General features: G+C 37.0%; 4 protein-coding genes across 4 annotated transcripts; 2 read left to right on the top strand and 2 right to left on the bottom strand.

The window, feature by feature from the left end:
• Window positions 1–211: 211 nt before the first annotated feature.
• On the bottom strand, window positions 212–4,851 carry LOC141908652 (uncharacterized). Its single transcript, XM_074798774.1, has 11 exons — window positions 4,740–4,851; window positions 4,193–4,486; window positions 3,726–3,939; window positions 3,291–3,403; window positions 3,176–3,209; window positions 2,685–2,851; window positions 2,182–2,331; window positions 1,707–1,890; window positions 1,112–1,265; window positions 568–659; window positions 212–478 (listed from the first exon to the last, which is right to left on the bottom strand). Exons 2-11 carry the CDS (start codon window positions 4,450–4,452, stop codon window positions 413–415), a joined length of 1,434 nt encoding a protein of 477 aa, XP_074654875.1. The 5' UTR covers window positions 4,453–4,486; window positions 4,740–4,851; the 3' UTR covers window positions 212–412.
• A 65-nt stretch (window positions 4,852–4,916) lies between these two features.
• LOC141908634 (cilia- and flagella-associated protein 77-like) lies at window positions 4,917–7,655 on the top strand. The gene is made up of 6 exons (XM_074798744.1): window positions 4,917–5,089; window positions 5,496–5,598; window positions 5,677–5,944; window positions 6,595–6,700; window positions 6,792–6,899; window positions 7,102–7,655. The coding sequence occupies exons 1-6, from the start codon at window positions 5,000–5,002 to the stop codon at window positions 7,228–7,230; spliced, it is 804 nt and encodes a 267-aa protein (XP_074654845.1). The 5' UTR covers window positions 4,917–4,999; the 3' UTR covers window positions 7,231–7,655.
• A 557-nt stretch (window positions 7,656–8,212) lies between these two features.
• On the bottom strand, window positions 8,213–11,901 carry LOC141908692 (protein-S-isoprenylcysteine O-methyltransferase-like). The gene is made up of 4 exons (XM_074798833.1): window positions 11,638–11,901; window positions 10,557–10,815; window positions 9,875–10,092; window positions 8,213–9,254 (listed from the first exon to the last, which is right to left on the bottom strand). Exons 1-4 carry the CDS (start codon window positions 11,827–11,829, stop codon window positions 9,072–9,074), a joined length of 852 nt encoding a protein of 283 aa, XP_074654934.1. The 5' UTR covers window positions 11,830–11,901; the 3' UTR covers window positions 8,213–9,071.
• Window positions 11,902–12,210: 309 nt separating this feature from the next.
• LOC141909220 (calcium channel flower homolog) lies at window positions 12,211–16,740 on the top strand. The gene is made up of 6 exons (XM_074799606.1): window positions 12,211–12,611; window positions 12,712–12,784; window positions 13,146–13,271; window positions 13,643–13,750; window positions 15,758–15,861; window positions 16,673–16,740. Exons 1-6 carry the CDS (start codon window positions 12,497–12,499, stop codon window positions 16,738–16,740), a joined length of 594 nt encoding a protein of 197 aa, XP_074655707.1. The 5' UTR covers window positions 12,211–12,496.
• The last annotated feature ends 989 nt before the right edge of the window (window positions 16,741–17,729 follow it).

Genomic DNA, 17,729 nt, shown 5'->3' with positions numbered 1-17,729 from the left:
TAGTGCTCGAATGGCTCAATGTCGGAGCATAGTGCACGCTGCATAGTGCATATGCTGGTGCACGCAGACAATTTGGCCCAATTTCCACAGAGATTTTGATTAAGTGAACTAAACATCCACAGCTATCCATCAAAAAAGGAAAGAAAGATAAATCTTAGTATTTCATGTATCAAAATAATGAATACGAGTATATTATTTCTAGCACATGTATAATATAATATGTCTTATTTAATACAATATGATCGGGTTCATCCTGATAATCAATACAGACAGCGGCAATATCAATTAGCAATATGTCATGATATCAACAACTGCAAGTTCACATAAAAGTTCCGATTTATTTCACTGTAGACAAAGAGAGCACCAATATAGTGTATAGAAAATAAATACAGGTATGTCTATAATCCTGTTATCATGAAGACTGATTACGTGGCTTGACAGGTTTGTGCACCTCGGACAAGTCCGTCTCCAAAAATCCCTGAAAATATAGATAAATGAATAACGAACATTATATTCAACTTAGAGTAGGTTCAATGAGTGAAAGTTCAGTTCGATCGACAATCGTACCTTGACCCCAGCTCCGACACCATTCAAATCCAGCAGAAACGTATCGTGACCATAGATCGAATCCAGCTCGAAATAAGTGACCGATTTGTTACCTTGAATTAACAATAGAAACGCATTCAAAAGATAATATATTTTCTACAGTTTGGATGGTATCATGTGTGCAGATCTAGGAAAATTGGAAGGCTGGGGTATAGAAGAAAAGAAAAGGCATTTTTTTAGGATAAAGCAGCCAATGTCTGTCAACGGCGACCAGACATCAGTGTATATATCTTCTCGAAGAAATACATTCTAAAAGATGTAAATTCCGAGAGGACGAGTGTCACATTTGCAGGTTTTAACTATATCTGGCTTGACGAAAAGGGTAACCTCAGTGGAAAGGCAGGGATCCGGACCGCCTCCGAAATCTGCATCCGAGTATTGAGTAAAGATTTGTCACAGAGAACTGATGTTTTTCAACCAACACAAGCTGTTCATCGATTCGGTCAGTAGAAAATTGATAAGAGTCAATTGTAGAATAGAACGTGTAAATGTTTACAGCACTAACCGGCATTTTTCAGCGTTGAAGCAATCTCGCGTTGTTGATGAATAGGAAACAGAATATCACTCTGAACACCGATGACCAAAACCGGACAACGAATAACCGACATACCTTCGGCTAAAGACGAATATCCATCCGACAAATCAAACAGATCCATTGCCTGAAAGGAATACCGTATATGATAAAAGAGATTTTGTATTTAGTAGAAGGTTTATACAATAAACTGTGCAAAACTTGGACAAATGCTCAAAACAGAGGAAAATGTTGGGTTGTTTTTTTCTCCTTGGTTTCAAATGCATTTCTCTCCCAAAGTCAGATTTTTAAATTTGAAAAACTCGCTATAACATTCTTATGGTCCAAATGATTGAAGGTGAATCAAAACATAGCTGCAAGTCAAAATACGTGTAAACCTCACCCTCTCCCTAGTGATTATAGGCTAAGCGAACATATGAAAGATTATTCTTTTTCAAGTTACAGTTTTCATTCAAAAGCTTGAAAATTCGACTTTCTCAAAGTAGTCAAAGTCAAAGAAAATCTTCCAGTCCAAAAACATCAGACTACCGCATAGTTAGTATAGTTTAAGCACGAGGCTTTGCTATACCTTAGAGATGTACAGGAGGGAATTCGGATCGTATTTCATGCAGAACGATTCTCCTTGGTAATCGATGTAGCTTTCAATCAGAAACGTAGGACAGAGACTCGGATCGGTATCGGGATTGATTTTCTTGCGCGCGAAACGTTGGTTCCATTCCGGCCCACTGCGATAACTGATCGTGGCAATTTCACTGAAAAATATGGAATCATACGAATCATTCATATACTCGATTCCCTTTCAGCAAACATTCTGTTGTTCGTAGCTTAAATAAACAGCATTGCATGGACTGAATTCCCTTGCAAGACAAACCTCATTGATTTCTTGCCTAGTCACAATTACAGTCAGGATTCCCTGATTTCTAGCTCTTTTTTCTACAAAATTCCCTATTCTCTGACTTTTTTAAAGAAAAGAAAATTCCTTCACCTTTCTCGGATTTCCAGGTAAGTGGCCGCCCAAATAGTATCAACTGACAAAAACTCACCGCGCGATCTTCATACCCATACGAGGGTATTTATCTCCGTAATAATAGCCTTTCTTCCAATTGGGATCGGACATGATAGTTCGACGCTGTAGATACCGCAATGCTATACTAGTCGGGTGAGATCTAGCAGCTCCTGATATCGACACTATACTAATACAATGAGAAAATAATACGAGTGAATAAAGTGAAATTTAGGCTAGTCATAGTGTACTACTACGTAATGTAAATAAAAAGACATAAAAATCATTAGAAACTAGAAACAAAGATCAGTTAGACTGATGTTCTGGGTAGAATGCTTCTGTCATTTCAGAGATTTATTCGAAAATCAATTCAAAGATTCACCGGTATTCAAAAATGAATCATGAAACTCTTTTTAGTAATGAATGTTTAAAGCAAGTTCTACAGTCAATCTTTAATATTGTGGGGCTTTTTTATAAATGCTTTCTAAATCTGTGCGAATGCAGACGACCTAATGACGTTGTGTAAAAGAGATTGAAACCTACCAATTAACTCTTTCAGGATAAAGGCAACCAGCGGCAAGCGAACACATTCCACCCAGTGACGAGCCAACGGCTGCGTATAATTTATCGATTCCCAAATGATCGAGAAGTTGAAATTGAAACTTCACCATATCAATGACCGATGTTACAGGGAAGGATGTCGCGTAAGGCTACAATAGAGAACTGAAAAAGTCAGAACACACAATATTGTACCGGTAAAGTAGAGTTTGATAGTGGTGTTGATTTTAAATGATGGTCAAATTAAAACCCGCTCCACTGTGGAACTGGCTCAAATTAATCATCAAAACAGGTATCATATAATTTCTGTCCTAAATAATGTACATCAATAGATATCTAATTTACCAAATAATACTAAAATTAATTTGTTTTTGCTCATATTTACTGATGTAACAGCCTCATTTTTTCCTGAATGGGCAACACACACTTATTAGACGAAATATATTTTTCATAAAGAAAACAAATTGAACACAAACCTTTCCAGTAACTGGATTTCTAGAAGATGGCCCACTGGAATAGATAAGTAGTATTTGTTTTGTAGACTTGCTAAGTGAAGAAGCAGATGTATTTCAGATTTTGTTTTTCAATTACCTGCTTCCATAGCATCCTCCGAGGTGATTAGCGCAAATCACGAAGAATTTGTTAGTATCAACAGCGCAGCCGGGCCCGATGAACTTCTCCCACCAACCAGGAGCAGGACTACCCTAGAAAATAAATTAGGCCTAAACGATAATGCTAACTCCTAATGAAAACAGAGGGTCTACCAGTACAACAGTAAGTCTTAGAACCCCCAAAAATTTTTGAAAATATTTAAAACCGGAATTTATGGCTATCAGAATAGGTCAGCATCAGACTTCAGCTCACGAGTCTATAGTCAATTCAAATTGAATTAAACAATTCCTAGGCCTACCTCTAGTCAGTAACCTGTCTGTGGTTTAGTTTCACAATCGGATATTTTCAAACCACATAAGCCCATTCGATTATAAAAAGATTACCACCAACGATTAGGTAACTAACTAGGCCTACCTCGTGACTCCTGGCATGAGAGCTACCCGAAAGACCAGTAAAGATTAAGACAGCGTTATCTTTAGCTGCGTTCAATTCACCCCACGTTTCGTAAGCTATTTTCGTAGCCGGTAATAATCCGTTACTGAAATGCATGTGGAACGGCTCCGAATTGCGGTATACTTGATAACCAGATACGATTTCATCGTAGACTGGCTCCGGTCCCGTGGACGGACTGAAATGAGAGAAAACATCAGAAATTAGATTTACTAATAAAAGGACCGAGTAGGCCTAGTCAATAACCTGTCAAAAACCACCTCTTTGGTATAAGCTCATCTGATAATTAAAGCTTACAACCAACGATTAGGTAACTAACTATTGCCTGAGCCTCAGTAGACTTTGGAGCAAAATTCAGGGAAGAATAATTCTAAGCAGCTTGCTGTAACTATATAAGGAATTGACTGTAGTATATTTCACACGATACTTACTTGTTCAACATGCAGGGAAAGTCAGTCACTAAACCCTTAAAATCACCGAATATTTCGGTTTTCGGTAGTTCTACTTGTTTGCTTAACGAAGCGCTAGACTTTTTCGAATCGGATGTTTTGGAAAATGATCTGATTGGTCTTCTGTATTGTCCGGAATCCGTTGACCGCAGGTAGTGGGATGTGCCGCCAACGCCAGTGGAAAGTAGTCGAGGGCATCTTTTTCGCAAAATTGTACCCAACACTGTTGTCGGCAACGACATTTCGATCTTGAAGACTTTCACTGATCGAGATGATCTGAAAAAAACTCACGATCAAAAATTCAATTGATCACTCAGCAAAAATATCCTTCATTCGACATTGAATTTGTGACCTCTTGTTGTTGACTTATTGTCAATATTGACATTCCACGAAACAAGTTTTAAACCATAATAGGCCTAAATTTAGAGAAGAAATTATGTATAATAGATTCTAACCTCAGTAAGGAAGTAAAATACATAAGAAGAATTATAATCAATTTTACATCGAAATAGTATTATTGAATACTTACCAGCTGAAAGAGAGCCCTATTTAAGTTAGTTTGCGCGAACGAATGAATATTCAATATACTTTCATTGATTGTGGAGCCATCTCAACATCCGCCACTTCTTCACGAAACGGACGTAGGCACGGACTGAGGATCAGAGGTCCGTAGCGTATGCCGCGCGATTCTTAGTCGTCGCCGTGGTGATGACACATAAACAACATCTGTAAACTGCTGTCCTAGTGAACTGAGAACTTTCATCTCAAACGCACCAGGAGCGGGTAATCATGGCTTCAGCGTTAGATTACAGTTATACTAAAGCCGGTGTCCTCGGTTGTCACCGTGAGACGATGCTCCAAAATCAATTACTGTTACTTGTAAGTATTCACTTCATTCCAAGATTGATTGATTCCAATCTATAGAAATTGGATATTTTTACAAACCGATTCATTCTATTAGAATTGAATTTTTGTACAAACTCCCCTCCTCTTCTTATCTCGACTCAATCATTACACCATTGAACGACTGCGCTTTACTTTTGAATTACTACTTTTAGTCCAGTGCCCGGTTTTATAGACTGGTATTAACTTAAACCCGAGGGTTAACTCAATTAATTGGAAATGAATTGTGTTAACCCTAGTGTTGAAATAGATACCATTAGGCCTACCAGTCAATAAAACCGGCCCTAGGACTATACCTAATACCTACTAATGGGAAGGTCAAGATGCGCAAGTAAGATCATTTAGTAATTTAGATCTAATTTCTGTCCATGTTTTGTTTCAGCCAAGACTTGGTAAACCAATGCGTCGTGGTTATCATTTCCCAGGAGGTGAAGATTTTACATTTGGAACGCCGAACAAAGGCCACGATGGAGGAGCACGTGAGGGTAAGTAGGCCTACATGATAAGTTCCATTTCACTTTGATGAACTTGTCTGTTTTCAAAAATGGTTAAAATATTTTCAGCAATGGGATGCTGGAATACGGGAGAAGAGAGGAAACAGAAATCCGCCGATGATTCGATCATTTTACCGATCAGGAGGAAGGAAAAGAAAGCGGAGAGGGATTTCAAGAGTTTAAATCGCGCGGCGGTACAGGCCGGTCTCACGCAACCGAATGAACAATACCATTTCCGAGCTACGCACGATATTCGAAGGAGACAGTCGGACGAGGAGAAAAATAAAACACGAACCAGACGACTGCCGCCTCAGATGGTTTATGGCATCGCAACAAGGTAGGCTTATTATATTCATAGCTCTAACTGTAAAACCCAAATTCAAAGATATTGAATAATTTGATACTAATGTTTTTCATTACATTGGAACCTCATTGCGATGTACTTCACGTCATCAGAAAATTTGTTGGTTATAACTGATTTTCTATATCCGGTATGAAATTAATTGGATTGTTCTACTCGGGAAGAATTTCTATAGGCCTATTTGTTAGATATGATGAATCGTTTTATTTCAGTTCATTGTAACGAGGTTCCGCTGTAGCAATATGGGTTATTTTGGGTCAAATTTTCTCCTAGGGATAGAGAACTTATGTTATGGTACAAAAACATCCACTATGAAACATAAATTTTGAATTTGATCCTTGGGATTTGTGGTTTGATACAGGAATACTTATTCTATAGATAGTCGATCTACTAATTCTATGTGTATGAAACGGGGCCCTGGTTAGTCCAGACCTGAAAATTCTGAATTTCCACAGACTTGTAATCCATAGTTCTTATAAACAGGATTGAATTCATTGATTCCTAATGATCTGAATTGAGTGAATTCTTCGTAACTGCAAAATCGTAAATTCACTTGATTTTAAAATCAAATCAGAATTTGTAAAGACTTAATAAGAAGTTTTCGTCCTCATTGTCTCCGCTTTCAGACCTTCCACTCCGATCTTCGACCTTTTGGAAAATAAATATCAAGACCGTTGGCTCGACGAACGTAAACAATCTGAACTAGCAAAGAGAGAAAAAGATGAAACGAAGGTTTGTGTTCGCGAACAAAATAAGCTTGTGAAACGAGGCCGTTTCACCCTGAAGAGAATCATTCTAATATAATATTTTCCTCGCATTGTAGAAGCACACGGTCGGAAAAGTTTACGAAACCAGAGCGTCGTTGTTGCGCACTTACCAAAACCCAGTCGATCCGGGGCCATTGTGGAAAATGCAAAAATTCAACGAAAAGGTGTGTTTTAGGAACATAGACTAAACATAGACTATAATGTTTGCCTCAATCGAAGTACATATAATTGCAAAATTCATTTTATAGTGTATAAAATGTGGTTTATCTGTATCAAACTGCTAAAAGCAGACAGTTAAAGCAGTTGATATTCCATACTTCTACTAATATTATTTAATAATTCAATTCATTTATGAATCATTTATAGGCTAAACCTCACCTACAGACGTTCAGAAGCGGAAGAGCACGCGATCAAGCGTTCGAACATCATAAATCGGATTGTATCTCGCGTAAAGGAGTCTTCGGTCATGGAATCTACGAATCTGCTAAGAGTTAATCATATTCATCATAATTACGCGTATATTATTTCATTGAATGAATTCTTTATGGATGTATTGTTTTATTTCCTTTTGGTGCATATATGTTTGTCATATGAACATTTTAAGATATATATATATATATTAAATAATGTACTCAGTTCATCGTGGAATAATAGCTCATTTTTTTCTTTGAAAAATCATAGTTTCATTCGTTACGTCGAAAATCTTTTCGTACGATACTCAGAATTTTCCGCCCTGACTTACTGAATATTTTCACCGAACTATGAATAAATTTGAGGTGATTTCAATGCTTATTTTATGGTGACGATGTATTCCTATTCGAAACCTGCTGTGATATTGTAAATAAAGATAATATACTTAGCAAATTTGTATAGTCACTACTCGCTATATGATGCATGGGTATATGTAATAAAATGATGATTTGTATATTCACTGAAAAATCCAGAACTTGTTTGTGATTTCTATAAATGGCGAGGAAACAAACTCCCTTGCAGAATATCGCAAATCTGATTGTATCTCGTATTAAGGAGTCTTCAGTCTGCCCAAACTTGTCTCCCAGATCTGACGATCGAGATGGCTTATGGCATTGCAACAGGGTTTACATTCATAGAAGGCCCTACAGTTAAAACAACGACCATGGGTCCCAGAAACTTGTCCTCCAAACTGCTTTGAATGAGACAATGAATGGGGGCAAGATTAATTTGGTTGCAAACACTTATCCAGCAACTACTTCTGATAAAACCACAATTGAATACACAGGGTCCCTACAGATGAGTCATTCCTGGATATAGGGAGTTTTAAAGGAGATAATTCCAAGGAAGCGCCTACATCACTGTTAATCATATACAGATCAAAATCCAGGTTAAAATAAACTGATCCGCGACTATTTAGGTGACCCGAAAACTAGTCCAACTTTTACATATATAAAACATTAATTTATTATCCTCAGTAAGTATCATCTTATATATATACAATCAATAACAAACAACGAGTACATTCACTACCTTCAAACTGGCAAAAAATAATCATTTGTAATAATTGTCTAATTAGTAGTCGTACTTAAAGCATTTAGAAAATAAGGTGCACACAATATGTGAAATATACCGGTATCTACAAGTGTAACTCTTTAAATCTATTTACTATAATTACTATAGTCCATTCAATAATCTATTGACCCTGATTGATCGCTTGACGTTAAGTTCCACTGCAGTACCCGCTCAGAAATTTGACTTCGACCATAAACAACATTTTATGAGCGATTTACTCCATATTTACCGGCATTACTTGATCAGGACACGCAGTTTCACAGTTGCCACTATTGAAGGAAAATTTGCCCATTTCCAATTTTTTGTAAGTCAAACCTTAACCCAGTAGAACTGTGAAGCTGGATCCCACATACGGCTCATAGAAGGTTCCTAATTTACACACACCACTACCCAATCGAATATAACACATTAAGAGGAGGAATCAACATCAAGAGCATAAAGTTATGATAAATCTTTTACCGTCCTTAATTTCAAATCAAAATCCTCTTTAGAATAATATGCCTATATCAAACGTATTAGTTATAAATAATCAAGATGAAAATATTTCAAATATCTATCTCTGATCGATATTATATATATATATATATTCAAATAAATGGAATGAAATTATCATTATTATTCTGTTAACAAATTTATCCCTATTTTCAATTTTTAAAATGCCTAAACTTCGTAGAAAAATAAGTAAATGGCTGCCTCCATTCACTCAGTCATCGATAGTTGTCAATTATCGTTTTTTCTAAAAAAAAGATTCAGATCGATTTTCATGCGTAGTTCCTCCTCGGTTCATCATATCATAACTCACCGCGGTAACCTTTGATGAACGGTAGACCGGTTCCGACGCGTTTCTGATAGTCCAGATATTGCTCGCCGAAAAAATTCAGCAACGTGATCTCCTCGGCTACGACGCGACCTTGAAAGAATTTCCACGAAGCGGCCGTGTACGCGATGAAACATATAGGATTCACTAGAATGATCTGAAAGAGAAATATATAACCTATACAACCGTAGAGACATACCACAGGGGTTTGTGACAATACAGCATGGTCACTTTCCACTTATTTACAAATTCCCTAAGATTTCACTGATTTTTTCGATGTTACAAAATTCCAGGGCTAGGTTTCATGGATGTGGAAGAAAAGTAATCCCTGGGAATATTTTGAAATTTGTCGGTTATAACCATGGTTTCTCATTGTAACTATGGTGGTTATCACCCAGATTCATGATTTACCCCTAGGGATAACTTTGATACTCAATGAAACCGGGCCCAGGGGTAAATCCGAGGAACTTCTTGGTTTAAAATGTTACTAACCATTTATTCACTTTTTTCATGAAGATTACGTATTGATAAAGAAAAGCGTGGTCAATAGGATATATAAAACCCCTGAGTTTTCCTGGTTTTGGTAAAATTTGCCAAATTTCCTGATTTCTCTGATCCCCTGAGTTCTCCAGGTCAATGGTCACACTGCAATAACTGTGGGTCCAAAATCAAAGGAACCACTTCTTTTTATAGGCCTATGTGGCCTCGTGGGTACAGGGAGTAGATCGATAGCCGAAGAAACAAATAGGGAGCGTCTGAATGAGATACGAAACGAACCTGCGTTCCGACGCTCCACCAGAACCAGCCGACGTAAGCCGGATGACGGAAAAACCTGTAAACACCGTGCGTAACGAGAATGTGTCCTTCTTCTTTGACGTGTTGAACGTAGTGATTGAAATTCGACCGCGCCGTGCACATCGCTATTTTACGCAACGCCTCGCCGAACATTACGATTAACAATCCAATCGCGCTCAACCAAAGTACTTTCTTCATCTCTGAAAATATAAATTTCACTCAAACCATGAAAAGTTTTTTTAAAATGCAAGAGAAACATCAAGTAAATATTACATATCTAACATTCTCATCCTAGGGGTTAGATTGGAAAAATTCACACTTTTCACACCACTTACAATTGGCATTCAATTCCCATTTTTTTACGATACCAAGATTTTTCACATTTTTTACGTCAAGGTACAAAGGATGATCACAATCTGAACAGAATTCGCGTAAAATTTTTCATAGCTTCAACACTGCATAAAATCGGAGCTCCACTGTTCATGGCAAAAAGGGGGATCAAAATATTACGACGGACTTCTTACAATTTTCACGATTCTTCACGGATTTTTCAAATTCGCTTACAATCATTTTCAAGCGGAGATCTATTTCATATTCCTTACAAAACGATAAGAACCCTGTCATCCTATACGTACTATAGTGGTTCGCGTTTGAAGCATTTTACCTGGAAACACGAGCAGTTCTATCGTATATTCGATCCAGCTCGCTACTGCTGCCACTTGATACGCCGTACTGTGATTCAGTAAATACGAATCTAATACGATGTGCGATGGATTCGTAAGCGCCGTAACGAAGTATTCGGACCAATGAAAGAACGCGAGCATCGCGATGTACCAACCGAGCGGCATTACGACCCATCCCGACACACTCAACATCAGTCCGATACCAAACACAAGACCTAGAAATCCACCTCGGATAGCATTCTGAAACAATCGAAAAAAGTATCGTTGGAGCGCAGGCAATTAATGGGAGAAAGGGGTTAGGCCATATTACCCGCTCCGCCTGGAGTTATTTTTATATTTTGAAATAAAAAACATAAATTACTGCCTCCGATAAAAAAATCAGACTAACAATATTTTATGTTGATCTACACAAAAGTGAAACATGATAGTCTAAACAATCGATATAGACATACAGATATGTAGTACGAGTTCACAAAGTTTATAGATTATTGACACACATTGACCGATTTTCTTTCAGCGACAAGATAGAGGTGTTGCTAGCCTTCATATAGGCTATATATCGTAAGAGCTAGTGGAATATTCTATATAAAACATTAACCTCCCCCTGATTTTTTTCATAACTTTTGATGAGAATGAAGTAACTTCTTTTATATATGGCCTTATGTTAGTGGATTACCATACCATACATCTACTGTTTGCAGCACATGCTATCCCTGTGACGTTTTGTTCCTTAATTTCATCAATAATCTGCATACATTATACATTTGTCTGAATACCAGTCGTTGTTACGGTTCCCTGACAACGGCTGGGTATTAGACTTAATTATGCATCAGTTTGTTCAGTAAGGAAATAAACTATGAATACACAACAACTTTTTGTTTTTTTGTTATCATTACCAGCTGTAGTTTACCGAGAGACACTGATGCATAATAAATAACTGTAGATCAACCGATTAACAACGAAATGGCATCGCAACAATTATTACGGAAAACAATGTTAGAAGACAGTAGGTTAAGGAGCGACATACAACGCTAAAATGTCAATCAAAATCATTGTGATTACCTGAAAACGTGGTCCTTTGAAATTAACCGATAACCAGATACCGAACACGACCACGTAAAGCGCGATAGCGATATAGAAAAAGTTATTAAATACAAAGGCGAATGGTCCACCGATGTTTGCTAGAATTGCGATCAAAATGATACAAGATCCAGTTAAAAAGCTGGTCAAACTGTCCTTCGCTTCGATGATCATAATAGCCGGTGATTCTCTCTCGTTTTGGCCCTAATTTCCACTCTCAAACGCCAATCTATGATCTAAAAAAACGGGATGGCTCAACGACCTTGGACGGAAATCGCGGAGATATTCAGAGTTATGTCAGTATACAATTCAATTCAATTCAATTCAAAATTTAATCAGTAGTTAATCATATAAAATACAAATACAAATACAAATGATTGGGTCTGAACTGAACAGAATATAGAATTACAACAAATGTGTTAAAAAGGTTTGATATACACAGTACGAATGAGAGTGTAGTGATACCATCAGGTTCGAATCCCTGCTGAGGGAGGATGTATTCCTACTGTGGCATGCGAGTAATAAAGATTGTATTTCGACATGGTCCATTTTACGGTGACAAATTTATATATTTTGACACATCGATAAATAATTCTCTAAATAATTGTTTTAAACGCGACAAGAAGAAAACCAATCTTTTACCGTGCTGTTTACATATTTACTTAAATCCTAACATTAAATTTTGGATGAAAAGATCGGTAATTTAGGGCTTAAATCTAGGTAGGACAGTTCTAGTAGGTCAGGAAGGCCAGCCCAGGAGCGAGGGAGTGAGTCATAACTCCTTAAAGAGTTATTCATCCTGTAACTGTGGTGTATGCGTTTGGAGTGAGGTGTTTTTAAAATGGGTCAGTCATTTCAACGTCCGAGCGCTGAAGGTGCCGGGCATCCGTCAAATCCTCAGGTCAGCTGGTGGATGAGGACATTGGCTCGAGGTCTCGGCACTATTGGAGGAGTCAGTAAGAATTAGTAGAACCATGCGTCGATACTTTCCTTATTGCACCCTGTGTTTGAATTTGTACTACCTGTATGCCACTACAAAATGCTAATGTCTTTCAGTTGCTTTGTGTACGGGTGTCTGGGCATGCGTTACAGTAACACCACGATGTTTGATAGCTGGAATATTACAAATGTAAGTTATCGGGATGCTACCTGGGTCCAGTTTCGCTTGAAAAGTTTAAGCTTAAATCATTTGAGTCTGAATTGTTGTCCTCATTGAAAACATGAAATAACCAATAGCAATTACCCGGTACAACAAAGATTTGTGTGAAAATGGGCCCACGGTCCAGTTGCATGCATGGCTCAGATTTTGAGACCAGTCTCAGACCATATTGGCTCTATAAACCAATCTAACAACTTATGACCAGTCTTAAAATCTAAGACCACTTTTATTAGAATTGACTATGGACTATGGAACCAGCCCACCTGAAGTCTAATGGTATAGGCCTACTTGCCAATATGTAGAATAACGTTTTACAAATTATATATTTCAGGTTATTTGGATTTGCATTGATCCTCTGCGAGTCGCCTTGCTGTTGTCCATTTCTTGACTTCGTGGACAGCGTAACAAAATTTGTCGATAATAGAGCTTACTGGCAGAAAGCTATTGTTTATGTCCTGTAAGTTTCGCAGCATAAAATCTAGAATAAGATTTGTTTCGTAGGAGTTGCAGGAGCTGAGTGGTTTTAAGGCATCAGTCTCGTCAATCTAAGAGCTCCAGGTTCGAATTCTGGTGGCAGCCAACCCTGTGTTTCATGGCTTATTCACTGGCCTCCTTTCTCCCTTTTAATAGGGCTGAAAAACTCCAATGGCGCATTTAAAATTCAAATGCCACTCTGAAGTCAGGAAAATCTTTCATGGTCTCCTTTGTGGGAGGGGCAAAGAATGTTATCAAAATAGTATGAAAAAAAGTTACATAAGATAGGTATCTTTAGGCAATCTGGATCTCAAAGCTGTGACTTACATTTGCGCTTGATTTCTAATGTTTCAGACTTGGCGTCATTCCACCAGCGACATGTATTGGTGTCGCCACTGGTCTTGGTGGTGCTTTGATTATCGGCACCGGAGTTGTATATGGTATTATGTCTTTAGGAAAAAAGTAAGCTTATATCGTTCGTCTGTGTTAATGCTTTCCGAGTGTTTTTCGATATTTTAACGAGTTTAGAATTAAGCCCTCACACCCCAGTGTACTCAGTTGAGGATTTACGCTGTGAATTCTGTTAAATCCATCGCTGTAAAACTGGTACATATAAAAATCTACCCGAAACTGTATTTTGCGAGATACAATTTCGAACGAAGTAAGTATTTCGTTTGTCCCTAGCCATGTTTTGTAGAATTATTTTTCTCGTATTAAGTTGAATAGACACGATTTATGGAGTTGTGATGTTTTCATTTGCTCGCCGCACGAAAAAAATGTTTGCTGTGTTCACATTTCATCAGCCCGGTTGCTTGTATCTCACATTATATTTATGCAATGGCTTAGTTCGGTTGCTTATTCCCGTCGCGTGCTGTGTTTTTTGTTTTTAACGAACGACATTCTGTTTCAGAGCCGACGTCGACGAAATGAAAATGACGGCTTCGAAATCGCGTTCGGGCGATATAGAAAATTCTCAATTAATGCAAAGTCGGACCACTTCGGAAGGCTATTCGCCGATGGTCAATCAATGATCTGATATTCATTCGAAGCGATTAACACGATGATGATAGTTCGTCCCGCATTCCATTTTACGAGAAAAACATCTTACATTCGATAATAACAAATAAATGAATAAAACATCAAATAAGATTAATATCTATTAAACAACAAAAGTTTTATATACCGGTACGCTTTATTACAAAGTCTAAACCTAGCTATCTCAGTTATTGAACTACTTGATACGTCTATCAATTTGATACTGTTTTATGTTGGCTCATAGATATTCGATAATTGTAGTTTCCTCGAGTGTGTTAGTTGTAAGTTAAAATTGTCAAGTGCATTCTTACATGTGCTGCACTCAACTTACTACCTTATCAATGTATTTTCTGTTATATGCGTTCATTCAGTATTTATGATCTGGAGATCTATGCCATCTCCTGAGATTTTGTGAAGAGAGGATGCATGTGCATTGCCTTTAGTTTTCTTCTCCATTCCAGTTTATGAATGCCCTATTGGGCTCTTTATGACTCGACGAAATTAGCTTGTTCTACATTCAAATCTTCAGTCGGCTGATTGTGCAATTATTTTAGTCATTCACTTCGTTGTGCATTTCTTTTTGAGATTGTTTTGTTTCAAGTTTAAAATAGGCCCTATTTCTGTATATGTTAGCCCGTTTTGCCATTCTCTTTACTTTATTGGTAATGTGGTAATGTCTCAATACTATAAATACTAGCTCAACTTGTAGGTTTCAGCTCCCTATATAAGTAATTCGGTAAAATAATTATCTCGAATAAACTTGTATTGCCAGTTGTCAGAAATGAGATATACGTAGAGTAACTTGAGGGTTTATGGGTCTAAGAAAAAAACAAACAAATAGATATTGTATATTTTGTATATGTGTACGAAAGATTAAATCTATTCTATCTCTTTACAAGTTGTAATTCTATATTTATTACTGAGTAATCGACCTTTGTATCGAACTTGCTTCTCTTTGACTAATATAAGGTCCATGAAATTTAGCGTGTGTCAAGTCTTTGATTATAAGGATAATTCGTTTAACAGCTTAAAAGTTAAGATCTCTGTTCAGCCTAAGTTAAGCAATGTTTACAATACTGGTACATGTATATCAAGCATTTCTAGAAGGGTACATCGTGGCTTGAGCCATTCATTGGATGGGCACAGTTTAGGCTAAACAAAAATGATACCTTGTTTCTCCGCAGCGGCCGGGTCATTTTTGTAAAATTTGATAAAATTTGTAAACAGTTCATTTCTATAGCGGCCGGGTCTGTTATGGTGAAATTGATCACGATTTTAAAAAAAGTAATGTATAGGGTAGATAGGCGGCCGGCCGGGTCAACATTTAAGCTCAGCAGAGCGGAGAAACAAGGTATCAATTTTTTTAGCCTTACAGTACTCTGATACTCATATTTTCTTGTTCTGTTGTCTAAAATTTCCCGTGGCAATTTTCAGAGGTTACCAACAGGAATTACGTATGAAAGCCAGTAAAGAACAAGCAGATCCCGATATGAAAGTGACTCTCGTTGAAAATGAAGGTGGTAACCGCGTCGATTTAGGTACATTATCGTAACTATTGTTGTGTACACAGTAACTGTATATCTAGTCACATTTTATTGTTAAGAAAATAGATATATTTATCAAATATATGGATTATTTACTGCATTATTTTGGTTTCATGTGTTTGATGTTGTTTTGTTGCTTTTCTGTTATGGAGTTTTCTTTCTTTGTTGTTTAGTTGTTAGTCTATAGTGAGGGTATATACATGCCACTTTATGCAGGAATATCTTGACTATTATCTATTCCTAAATCTAAAAGTGGATATACATTTTCAAACTCTAACTCCCGAATGAGGAAATCACAATTCTAGTAAGTTTTGGGCTTTAATCACTGGTAAGTGTCGCCTTAGAGTACGACCTTCACTATAGGCCTTGGATGTGCCAATAGATTTCGAGTCACTGAGGATTTTACATCTGCACCGAGATGAAAGATGCAGGAATTTCCCTAAATCATTCCCCTGGAATTTATGATGATTGAATACCATTAGACCCATGCATTTACCATTGCTATATGCACTAGAAATGAAACTATTTTGGATTGATTTGAAAATGGCTGAAAAATCCTAATTGTTAGCCACCTGATCCAATACAAGGTTAGTACTGATAGATTCAGATTTATGGCTCATTGTATGTGCGTGTAAATGTAGTACATTGTAGAGATTGGAATTATTCAACTACATCAATTGCAAATCTACGGGATTACAAAATACAAGATGCACAATTATGATAATTTCACATGTAGTTCATCAAGAAAATGACAAAGATCATTCAGCATTTTTAATGAAACAAAAATATTGGACTCGTGTTTCAGTAAATGGTCAGAACTTCCCTACTCTTCCGACAAGCAGCGTAACAGTTACAATGAATAGGCAGATGTAACGAAAATCAACTTGGACTGAAAGTGCAGCGAAAAATGTTCATAATTCGATACCAGTCAATTCATTAAGGAGAAACGCTGGTTCCAGAGACTACGTGTGGCTCAAAATGGAGATTGTTCAATATAATATACAAATATTTGGGCCGCCAGTTGTAGAATATGTTTATATAGACTAACCACAGGAATATTGCTGTATATAGTTATTTTTACTTTATGTGTGGAAATTATAAACAAGCAGATATAATGGCAAACTTGATGAACATAAATGGATATAAATTCTATCGCTAATAGCAAACTAAATTGACCCTTCAACAATAATTTCACGTCCCTGCGTGAATGTTGTTGGCCTAAGAATGCCTAATCATTGAAGTGTACTTAATCATCACTGGTTGTTTTGTTTTAAGTCAGCCATAAAATCATGATTAATAAAGCAGTATTCGACATTTTTAGCTTAATAATCACCGATAGCTGAATCTAGTGAAACGTTTTCCAGCCTGCACAAGTATAACCATGTATGTATTAGATTGCAGTAGATTATATCTCGATATACCAAAAATGCAAGAAAATAATCACTTTTTACTAATTACTGATTGTAATGTTAACGGCCATCTTCCTTACTCTTGTTTTCTAACCAGAAATACGTGTAGAGGCGAAAAGACAAATAAGGAGATGTGCGTGCCAAATATTCTACCCCTTTTGTTGAATTTTAGTAATCCTAATTCATTAACATTAGATTAGATCTGGAGAATTAACAGTTCCACAGCTGCTAGTAAATTTGTTTCCTATGTGGAACTGCAGTCTGATGACCTAGCGTGTTTCTTTGCCCCATTTTTGCATAACAGTACCGTAGTAGGACGTAAAATCAGTCAATATTTTCGAACTATATTTGATGTTTACTGGTAGATGTGATAATATGTTAGCGCTCAATAATAAGACAGATCATACGAAGATTAGCATGTGTAAATGTTAAATAAAGTCTAACCATTTCATG

The sequence above is a fragment of the Tubulanus polymorphus genome, chromosome 7, assembly GCF_964204645.1.
Source record: "Tubulanus polymorphus chromosome 7, tnTubPoly1.2, whole genome shotgun sequence".
Taxonomy (NCBI): Eukaryota; Metazoa; Nemertea; class Palaeonemertea; order Tubulaniformes; family Tubulanidae; genus Tubulanus; species Tubulanus polymorphus.
This window is presented reverse-complemented; position numbering and strand designations above follow the sequence as displayed.